This window comes from Monopterus albus, unplaced genomic scaffold (assembly GCF_001952655.1).
Source record: "Monopterus albus unplaced genomic scaffold, M_albus_1.0 scaffold99.1, whole genome shotgun sequence".
Lineage (NCBI taxonomy): Eukaryota > Metazoa > Chordata > Actinopteri > Synbranchiformes > Synbranchidae > Monopterus > Monopterus albus.
The window spans coordinates 305719-316677 of record NW_018127979.1 but is presented as its reverse complement, the minus strand read 5'-3'; the positions used below and the strand labels follow the sequence as shown (position 1 = coordinate 316677).

Here is a 10959-nt window from a genome sequence, read left to right as displayed (position 1 = left end):
TCTTTCCCTGTCAATAAAATGGTTGTGCTGTTTGAGAATTAATGAAAAAAACGAGTTAAGAAGGATGCAGTTTTGCAGCTGTGTTTCTCATTGGAATGCTGCACTTGTCTGTTTGATCAGTCAATACTCTATATGCTCCATCACACGCTCCTGCCCTACTGCAGTATTTCACAGCATCCTGGGACAAAAGCCAAGAGGTTGCAGGCAGGACATACACAAAATGCCTATTATGTGTGCAGATAATCAAACAAAGAACAAGTAAGGATACGTAAACAGTTGTACATGTCCTGTAGGGGTTTTTCATCTGCACAAAGACGTGCCTGGACCAGCTCATGGATGAAGTTCACCTGCAAACTGTGGACCAAGGCTCGTCCATCTGTCATTATGGGGGGAGGCGGGTATAGATGTAGCATGGGAATGGTTTGACGGAGAAACCAGTTGAGCATGACAGGGAAAAACATTAGCAATTAAGTATATACAAGTCGGTAGTTCACACTATCATGTATAGCAGAGGTGAATTGGTGCCCGCTTTACCTCCAGTTTCTTTGTCCTCCACCAGAATCTCCAACTTCAGGAGCCTCCAGGGAATATCAGGATCATCTCCCATCACAGTCAAAGTAGCCTCAAACTCTCCTTCCACACGAAACTTTACACGCCCATTAGCTACACAAAACATGCAGCACACGTACACTTCTCATTACCAGTACAACTAAAAACTGCTAATGAAGTTATAAAAATGGAGGCTTCATACATGCTACTTACCAACTGTGAGGTTTGCTAGCTGGGGTGGCAAGTCTGTGGTGACAAGGCGATGTCGCAGAATCTGATTAAGCTGATTCAAGGTGGTCTGCTTCTCAGCCTTAGTAATAGGGTCTGGAGGAATGATTTTATCCTACACAAAATGACACAGAAACAACTGTGCTGACATATCAAACATACAAATGAGAACCTTGTTTGATGCCACAATTTTGATCCCCCCAACATCTTTTAATACAAGACTATAGATTAGCAGTCAGTATAGAGTAGCAGAGAAGGACGTTTTACAAACTTACACGTATACATGTGGGCAAGCGTGGGTATGACCCTGTTGTGAGAACATCGATGGCGAAGGGGATAGCAAAGCTGGGCAAACAAGCATGTACCAGGGCATCTCTGGCCAGTGATGCAAGTCTATCAGCTGTATCCACAAACAGGATAGTTTGCTGGTCCAGGAAGCTGGAAATCATCTGTTACCATGGCAGAAGGGTAGGAGTAATTTGATTTTGTGTTCTGATGGACACAATCAAATTTACAGTGTATTACCAAAATCCACCCATACAGAGTGATATTAGGCAAGTCAAACCACTTCACTAAAAATGCAAAGAATGATTAATATGTACCTTTTTATCTTTAAAGCCACCTTTGTAAAAAATCCTGTCTGTGCTGGGGAAAGGCTTTCTCCTCTGTCTAACAGCTACCAGACCTCATCATCAAGACTAATAATTTTCAGTCTGCTCAGAACTCCACTCTTACTATGCACCCAGGACTTAAAAACTTTTACAAGATAAACGTATTCTGAAAGCACTGCTTGCATTTCAGGCTTTCAAGCATCGCATTCAAAAAATATTTAATGAGGAATGTCACTGTTTTATCTCTCATCTTGTTTTGATGTGACATATATGATTGGTGTTAATTAACATGATGTGTGTTCTTATATAACTGTATGACACCTGTCTTTGGTAAGGGCACACTTGTAAAAGAGATAACTAGTCTCAAGAGACTTCCAGGGTAAATAAATAAAACATACCGCACACTTCTCAACTTTCCCTGCATTGCTTGCCCACTTCACCAGGGCTAGTAGGCGCACAAATAGCTGCCTGGTACGACTGGCAAACTGGACAATCTCAATTTTCCTGAAAAGAAAAAAAAAGAAGACAAGTTCAAACTAAAACTTTAAAAAGCTGCTTACAGAATAAGTGGCTAGAGTTGTAAAGGGATAAAGAGGTTTTCAACAAAATTCAAATAAACATACCTTTCCATGTCTGCTTTTCTAGGAAGTCTGGAAGAAAAACAAAAGGTTTAGCCAGTGTACTCATCACCAAAGTGGAGCAACAGCCCAATATATTATTTAACAAACTCTGTGCAGCTTTGACACAAGTCTACTTTGATTGCAGCAATTTAAAACATTTATCTTTCCAGTTAACTACTATGAGAAAAATAAACAAAAGGAGGAAAAACAGGCACTAGGACAGCAGACCGATACAAAAGGTCTTACCATTAGCCATGACTTTAGGATCTTGAGACGCTATTGAAGTGTTAACGTTCCCTCATATCACTTTAGTAAATGTTATGGCTAATCCACTTTGTAATTATCATCCATGCGAAAAGCATCTCCTAAGTTCTCAATTAGTCCCACCTGTCGACTTTTAATGAGCCTATCAGAATATATTTTAGTGTCTGGGAGGTGAGCATCCTCTGAATTTACTAACGTTAACTTAATTGATTACGTTAGCCCGCTATGAGTTAGCTTTGAGGCCTACAGTGCTAAAATGTTACTTACAGTTCCGCCAGAAGGGTAATTTCATGGTAGGTCCTCTGGAGGAGAAACTCAATTAGCAGGCTCAGTCGGACCCCCTGTGTAGCTGGGACCCCGGGTGGTGGTGGCTGTGGACCCGAGACTACTGGACCTCCGAGTGGGACGAGCTGCCCATCTGAACCTATCTGCACCGGAGCCATTTTACATTGACGATAGAGGGTAGTTAGCTACGGCGAGGCAGATCCAGAGCTACAACATAAAACTATCAAGTTGTAGGTAGCTAACTATTTACGAAAATATTTTCTTCGCATTCTCACAACATTTCTGTCACGACATAGGTTTATCTGCATCAACTAGGTTTCCTTGTTCAGTAGAAAACTTAGCAAATACACCAAATTAAGTAACTTATTACGCAGAAGACTCAACGCTACTCGGCCGCCATCTTTGCTGTCGGGAATGATCACCATAAAGCCGGCGGGAGAGTAAATCCGGACAGGAAACTTGAGGAGCGAGAGTCATGAATAACTCCTCACTGCTGTGCTTTACGTCAGGTCACTGGTTCCCACACTGGGGTAACCGTGGGACCAAACAATTTATTTAATGCCAGGTTGACAATACCAGGAAAATGTTTACAGGCTTAGACTGATAATCATTTATTCATGAACCTGTTACCCTGCTAAGAGAGTACGTTTCAGTGAGCCTGGTAAGTGGTTATCCTATCTGTTATGGGTAACTTATTACAGAATATGTTAACTGTGGTGGAGGAAGTATTCAGATCCTTTACTCAAGTAAAACCACAATAGCAGATTGGAATAATACTACATTAGTAAATGTACTAAAGAAAATGTACTTAAAGTATCAAAAGTACAAGTACTAAATACAGAAAAATAGCACTTGGGAGTGTTATACCAGTGTAGCTACATTATATCAAATCCTATATTTAAATAAAAAGTAGCAATGCCACACTGTTAACAGAAGTCCTACATTCAAAATGTTACTTAAATAAAAGTACAAATGTATTGGCATCTAAATATACCAAGAGACCAAAGTATAAGTATTCATTATGTACAATGTCACATTTACATTCATGTCAATTATTGGATTATAATTATTGATGCATTATTGTTTGGTGTCTTGTTCAGGGATGTGTAGTCCCTACCATAGGTCAAGGACTGCCAGATAGAGAGATTTGTCCCCTGTTTATTTACAGTGCTCAGTGTTCATTTTTTGCCAAGTGGCCTCTAAACAGGGTAGGGCACTGCTCATTTATTTTATCTGTCTTCAGCAGAAGAGATTGAGCATGGAATCCAGTCTTCATTCTGTACAAAAATGCATACCAGTTTATTAAGGGTCAAATGAGGCTTCACTAGTCTGTCTTAAATATTTATGAGGAAATATCAAAATTTTTAAGTTTAAAATTGTCTTTGGGTTTTCATGTTGTCCACTTGTTGAAATGCAGTGGAAGACAGTAATTAATAACTAAAACACAACTAAATGCATTAAACAAGTACTGTGGGCCTAGGCTACTACAAATTAGCATCGGTATCTGTACTTACTTGACTTTTCATTTTCTGCTAGTTCATATTTTGACTTCACTACATTTTACGGGCAAATATTGTAATTTTTTTTATTCCACTACATTTATCTGAAAACTTCAGTTACAGTACATTTCAGAATCAGATTAATAAAAAAAAATGTGTATCATCATAAGACTTTATTGATCCTTGGTGTAAAATTTCACAAGCCATCGATCAGTACTTAGAATTTTAATAAAATTAACGTTAACTTTACCAGCTGATACATTAAGTGTGGTGTAATTATTGTAATTGGTGTAATTACATTAAATTTGGCGTACCAATAATTATAATTCAATAATATTATATACATTCTGCACAATGAGTACTTTTGGTACTTTATATATATTTTGGTGCTAATATTTTTGTATTTTTCTTAAGAGATTCTGAATGAAGCACTTAAAAAACGGGTAATTTGTATTAAAAATATGCACTGCCTATTCATTTATGACCACCCCGTGCGATAGGAGGCGATATAGTCAACTGCGCTTGGTTTCTCATAACAGTTTTTCCACCTGGTTAGAAGCAAACTACGGATTGAATGTCATTGATGGAGCCGGATTCACTTATCGAATCGGGGTTTTATGCCCTTTCCATTCAGCGGGTGTTGTGTTTACTGTAGTGCACTCGGTTGCGGTGCAGACCAGGTCGTCGACAACACTGACTGTTGGAGTTCACACCGTCGTCTGGCCTGTTTTACTGAGCAGTATTTGTGTCCGACTGCGCTTCCGCCATGTTGAACGGATTCAAGTTGTGAGTGACTGCTGGGACCGAAGTGACAAGCCTCAGAAATCGGACTAGATAGAGTTAGGGGGCTGTTACCGCGCCGGTGACGCAGGAAAAACACCCAGAAGCAAAGGAAAAGGCGTAGGAATTAGATCTTTGTAGTACAGGTTTGTGTCCTGCGAAACTGTCACATATATAGGCCACGTTTATGTAATATACGACGACACAACCGTTCAAGGCTGGACGTAGCCCGTGAATAGAGGGGGAAGTCATCAAATTCTTGGTGAGTTGTTAGCTAACTAGCTCGGTACGTTGGCTGGTGATTGTTAGCTGGCTACTCATAGTATTAGCGTCACCTGGTACTGGATGCAAGGTAACACCGCTGCATTTGGGTGACTTGTGTTACTCGGTTGCTAGTTGTTTCTTTCTCTGCTAGCTACTGCTTATTTAATATTTCAAAATGTCAACGCATTTACACTGCAGCTTGTGGTTTTAAGTGTACATGTAGTCTGATTAGTTTAACCCGCCGCTAGATCCGCTGAAGCTAGCGCTAGCTATCTGCAAATGCTCCTCGGTACTGTCTACAGACTGATAAAGAACATTTCCTTTAAACGTCTTATGTTTGCAAGTTTTTGAGTTTACCTATATCTCCCACCTGCAATTTTTTTTTGTTTACACGAACAATGGCTTTATCAACATCACATTGTTGTTAGCATGTTTTATCACTTCGACTTCGTAAATCGGATTTTCAGTTTGTTTTAGCTAAGTTGTAACTTAGCGTTAGACGATACAGGTCAGAACACACAGTTAACCTGCAGGAAATAGACGTCTCCCCTGTCACCAACAGATTTAACGCTAATGTTATCTAAGATGGCTAGGGTTAACTTATTTGGAGCGAGGAAATGGTTGCAAACCGGTGTTAATAATTAGTGTTCGTTTTATACATGGGGTAACTAGTTGTCGAGTCATATCAGCAAGCGGCTTGTGTCAAAATATAAATGTTAGCTAAGTGCACCTTCGGGTACAAGCTAACGACTAGCTAACATCAACTGTTTATCTAACGTTAGATTGCTCCTCGTTCGTGCGGCAGATGCTTATTGTAAACGAAACACAGACCAACAATAATATGGAGGAACGTGATGTTAGATCGATAATGGTTTTAGTTACTCAAACTATTGCTATGCTGAGGCTCTTCGGTTATGTAGCCGGGTTTACTGGGTATGTATACTGCCAGGCCCAGCCGAATAATGAGGCCTCCGTGTCTCAGCGCAGTGGGCTTTGGGCGACAAGGCCTTCGCTATTCTACTGTCTGGGCGGATCGCCTTATAGGCTAACCTAATGCTAGTTTCCGCAAATAGCTAGCAGCGTTAACCAACTAAACCTCCAGCTGTTAACTGTAGTTAAGGCGCTGGTTTGTAATGATAGCTTCGTAACGCCACAGTATACTGTAATGTTATAGACACTGTGTCATTTTGAAGATATTCCATGGGAACACACATGATACACGGCTGATTTCTCCTGACATGTTTTTAAATAATGCTAACGTTTCAAAGCCGCTTCATTCCAAACGCCCGCAGTTTTGTATCAACCTTCACATGTATCCCAGTAATGGCTGCTGTCACCATGGGTCCGTTTTTTACACTCTTGATAAACTCTATCTCTGTTTTTGTGCGTCATGAAAGTAATCCACCTCAGCTCCCTATTAGTAGGTACTGATTTCACTCGTAGTAATATTATAATATACGTGGTATTCCTCCTCAGTAAGCATGACACTTTTGAGGTTTTGCCTATTATGACTGTATTGTAGTGACAGCTGAAACCCTAATTGCTGATGCTAAATCATATCACAGACTATCATGTGTGTTCCCATGGAATAGGAAATAAGTTAGTCTCACTTCTCTTAAACTAAGAAAATATTGTAATAAAGCAAAAGTTAACCTTTTATTTGGTGATCTGATAAACTATTGATGTTTCTGGTTAGAAGAGTCAGTGGAAATGGGCTTCAAATTGATTCTTTTCATACATGCACTGGAACCCAGAAATTCTGTAGACATTACCTGGGGGGCGCTGTTGGTGACAGTGCAAATGTATGAGTCAGTCGACCTGGACCTTATGTGGACTTTACTCTGCCAGCTCCCTAGTACAAAGTCGCATAAGGTCCGAGTGAGCCAGTGTGAGAAAACAATAGCAGATAGTCTGTTGAATGAATGCACCAGACTGGTGGGCATGTTGATGACATTCTATCATGTAAATGGCGTGAAACCATAAGAATACAGACATCAGATGATGAAGAAAAATGGTCATTTACAATGAAGACACCAATGAAAAAAATCTAACTAACATAAACTCAGCTGTTTATGACCAAATTACAAACTGGCTAAGTGACCACGTCATGTCCCGCCTCCTGTGCGCTCTTCCCAGGTGCCCTCCCACCCCATTCATAATCCAAATGGAGCATTTCCAATAGGTGAGAACAGGTCTGACACAGACTACAATACCAGTACTAAAACAATACTTTTAAAATGGTGCTGTTGCCTAAACAGTACCGGAACCAGTACTTTAAAAAAGAAGCATAAAACAAAGGTTGACAACATTAAAAAAACATTTCCATTCATTCCCAGCTCCGAGGTAAATAGAATGTAATGCAAGTGTAATGATAGCGGTAGCACGTGACATGCAGTGATACTTCTGTTGCTCGTATCACTACTTCCTCTTGTGTGCTTTTGTGTATGAAACGGCAACTTTCGACAAAGTCCGGTCCTGATTCCACAGACATAGTCCAGAGTTCACGTGTGAACTCTGGAGCTATAAAGACTCATGAACTCCTGTCATCTGGTGCTTGGTTAAACTTTATACTGTGGTTGGAAACTTCACTAAAGCTTTTAGTGTACTAAATAGCATAGAATACATTTTGTTTTCTTTATGATTCCCTGCACTTTACTGACTTTGATTACAGCAGTTCTGGAGGGAGGTTCCTTGCATCTATGTCAGACTTTGAGTACATACCCTTTCCCATCTCAAATTGTAAATTGAAATCCATACTGATGAGTGTTAATTTGAATGACTGAAAGCTGTGATGTTGATTGCCTTGAAAGAATTGTATCAATCCTGTCCTGTGACACGTAATTTTCATTTGGCAAGTTTGTCTTCTAGCATTTCACTTGATTTTTAGCAGTTGTGATTTGATTGTTGTCAAATGGTATGTTATTGGCCATAGTAAGAAACGATAACTAATAATTCCTAAATATTTGCTTTATAATAGTTTTTAATGATATGAAGGCATGTGTGCTAATGCTGTGCCCCAAAAAGTCACAGCATTTTATCCATAGGTCTGTCAGTGAGCTGTAATCCTGGCCAAAAATATCTCTATATGTGTGACTGCCAATCTCCATTATTATTAACATACTGTATTAGTTTCTTTCAAAGCTGAGAAATAATTAGTGTCAGTGACTGGACAACTGAGCGGACCTGGCTCTCAGAGGTGTCTGCCATTACAAGCCAGTTGGGCCAGCCACTGCCTAACCTGAGCAAATACAATGCAGATACTGTGTATCAAGCCACATGTCTGCTCTTTGCTTGAGTATGGATAGGGTTCAGGAATGCTTTGTGTTAAAGATAGGTTAGGTCTGGAAAATGGTGTTCCTTACTGTGGGGCTCTGAAAATTTATAATGGCATGGCCTGACACACTCCTTTTTGGGGCCAAATAATGGTTAAACATTTAACTCGTATACGGAGCTTCACTTGAATGCTGTCCCATTCTTTGGAACTTTGTGTATTATTGACTGCTACTAAATAAAGCTAAAGTATGTAACTTTTAGATTGAAATGTTACCTTAAATAGGATATAGGCCTATTTCTTTTCAAAATTAGTTGTTGATCAGTCACGTGTCGGTGCCAAGTGATAAATTAGCACCCTGTATCATGTTTTACTGATTTAAAGAGAAAATGTTTTTATTTTTGTAGTGCTATCCACCATTCCTTTTACAAACTATGCACTAACACTGCACTTGCCATGTTAATTGCTGAGATCTGTAAATGCCAAGACAGCAGCAAGAGTGTAGAACGAGTCAGAGCTGGGGCAAGGGAAATGGGTACGCCATGCAGCAAACATACCTCGGCTATTGATCAAACAATGGCACTGTATATAATATGTCCCTTAACCATTAGTTTGCCCTGACGCCCTCATTATCCAGGTTAAACATATTTGGTAGCCGTGTGATGATACACTTAGCTCACGAGACGAGATGATACACAATATTGAGTGCACGAGATGATATTTTAACACTTTTTTTAGGAAGTCTTCAATGATAAAAATGACTGGAAAATGGTCTTTTAATCGACTTGGTCACAAAATGCAAAACAACACAGGTGTATCTAGAAATGTTTTAACTAATCATTGTGTAATCAGTGTCACTTCAGTTCTATTTTCTGTGTAAGAATTATCATATGCAGTAAAAGACAGAACAATATGCAAGCACTGTAACTTTTGCCACCAACTCAACTGACTGGCTTCTCTCCTGTATGATTTCACAAGAGTCTCTTCAGATCTTATAACTCTGCATGAACTATACATGAGCTTCTAACTGATGTTGTGTGCGACGACCTATTTTCACCCTCATGGCACTGCACCGATGGTGACATCATCTGGCAAAGGCGCTATGTTGAACAATCATGTACGGGTTTTTGATCAGGACATGGGCGCCCACCAGAAGAAGACTCTTTTGTTTACCTTGTTAGCATGAGCATTCACTGCTGTTCACTGTCGAATTTAGGCCACAATTGACGCACCATAATGACACACCATGCATTTTCATTAGTACTGGATGTCAAACCGTGCTTTGGTTTGGTTTGTTTTGTTTTATTCATCTATGCCGAAAATTGGTGCTAAGGTAGAGTAGGCTACGTTAGCAGTATTAATAACCAAAACACAAAGGAAAATAACAGGCTGGAAACGTGAATGAAGCCACTCACATTAATTCATCACAACATGGCCGTATCACACCTACAACACCCTCCCACAACTCCTCATATTACTGAGATTACAGGTTTTAAGTCTAAATAAAATGACTTGAAAGTGACGGTGCTCACATATTGTTTCAAGGTATCTCATAATGTTTGTAATTATCGCTCTTAAATTAGCACACAGTTTAGAGCTAGGGATGCATCAGTTAATGAGATACTAATCAGAACTGGTTAATGTGCAGTACTAATGACTAAGTCAGTAGTTCAGTATTCAATTAGAAAAAATATTAGAGTAAATGTGAAACTGTTTTCGCGTCACAATGCTCCTCATTGCCCTGTCACCACTACACATACCTCAGGCTGTATGTACACATTTAGCCACACAATTTTGAGGAGGTGTGGTGCTATTGACTGTGTTGGGACTTGATGGATACAGGCTGGCAGGCAGTGTCATGTGACTTAGTTTATAGCGGCAGCATTTCAGAGTACAAATGAAAACAGGCTTTTGGAGGATTACTTTTGGGTGTATTAAAGTTTGATATGTCTCTAGGGTTGACTGTGTGAGAATATGACACTGATGTGTCTTTCGCCTCAGGGCATCTCAGCCTCTTCTGTAGATGTTCAGGCATAAAACACAGTGGGGCATGAGATGCAACATGTTTGGTGCAGCATTATTATTGTAAGGGGTGGTAGTGATGGGGCTTTTTGCAGTGTTGTCTCCTGGTTGCAGATTTACTTTGTGTCTGAAAGAGATGTAAAAATGTATGTTACTGATATCATTTGATCTTTGCCTCTGGGGTAACTTAAAAAAGCATGTGGGTATAGGGGATATACAGTGGGTACGGAAAGTATTCAGACCCCCTTAAATTTTTCACTCTTTGTTATATTGCAGCCATATGCTAAAATCATTTAAGTTCATTTTTCCCTCATTAATGTACACACAGCACCCCATATTGACAGAAAAACACAGAATTTTTGCAGATTTATTAAAAAAGAAAAACTGAAACATCACATGGTCATAAGTATTCAGACCCTTTGCTCAGTATTTAGTAGAAGCACCCTTTTGAGCTAATACAGCCATGAGTCTTTTTGGGAATGATGCAACAAGTTTTTCACACCTGCATTTGGGGATCCTCTGCCATTCCTCCTTGCAGATCCCCTCCAGTTCTGTCAGGTTGGATG

General features: G+C 39.7%; 2 protein-coding genes across 4 annotated transcripts in view; one reads left to right on the top strand and one right to left on the bottom strand.

The window, feature by feature from the left end:
• The window catches only part of med14 (mediator complex subunit 14), a 16195-nt gene extending 13144 nt beyond the window's left edge, over positions 1 to 3051 (bottom strand). The window contains exons 1-7 of one of the 3 annotated variants that reach the window (XM_020609507.1): positions 2540 to 3051; positions 2012 to 2038; positions 1787 to 1892; positions 1053 to 1226; positions 763 to 892; positions 535 to 663; positions 269 to 376 (exon numbers count right to left, since the gene is read on the bottom strand). In XM_020609507.1, the coding sequence (XP_020465163.1) occupies positions 269 to 376; positions 535 to 663; positions 763 to 892; positions 1053 to 1226; positions 1787 to 1892; positions 2012 to 2038; positions 2540 to 2715 (850 nt within the window). In that variant the 5' untranslated portion in view covers positions 2716 to 3051. Of the gene's footprint in view, positions 1 to 268; positions 377 to 534; positions 664 to 762; positions 893 to 1052; positions 1227 to 1786; positions 1893 to 2011; positions 2039 to 2254; positions 2365 to 2539 lie in introns of those variants that run through there. The other 2 variants (XM_020609508.1, XM_020609509.1) reach the window with 2 other exon arrangements.
• A 1560-nt stretch (positions 3052 to 4611) lies between these two features.
• usp9 (ubiquitin specific peptidase 9) overlaps positions 4612 to 10959 on the top strand; it is a 43298-nt gene continuing 36950 nt past the window's right edge. Inside the window, exon 1 of the mRNA XM_020609311.1 lies at positions 4612 to 5098. The gene's annotated coding sequence lies outside the window, so the exon portion shown is untranslated. The remainder of the gene's footprint in view (positions 5099 to 10959) is intronic.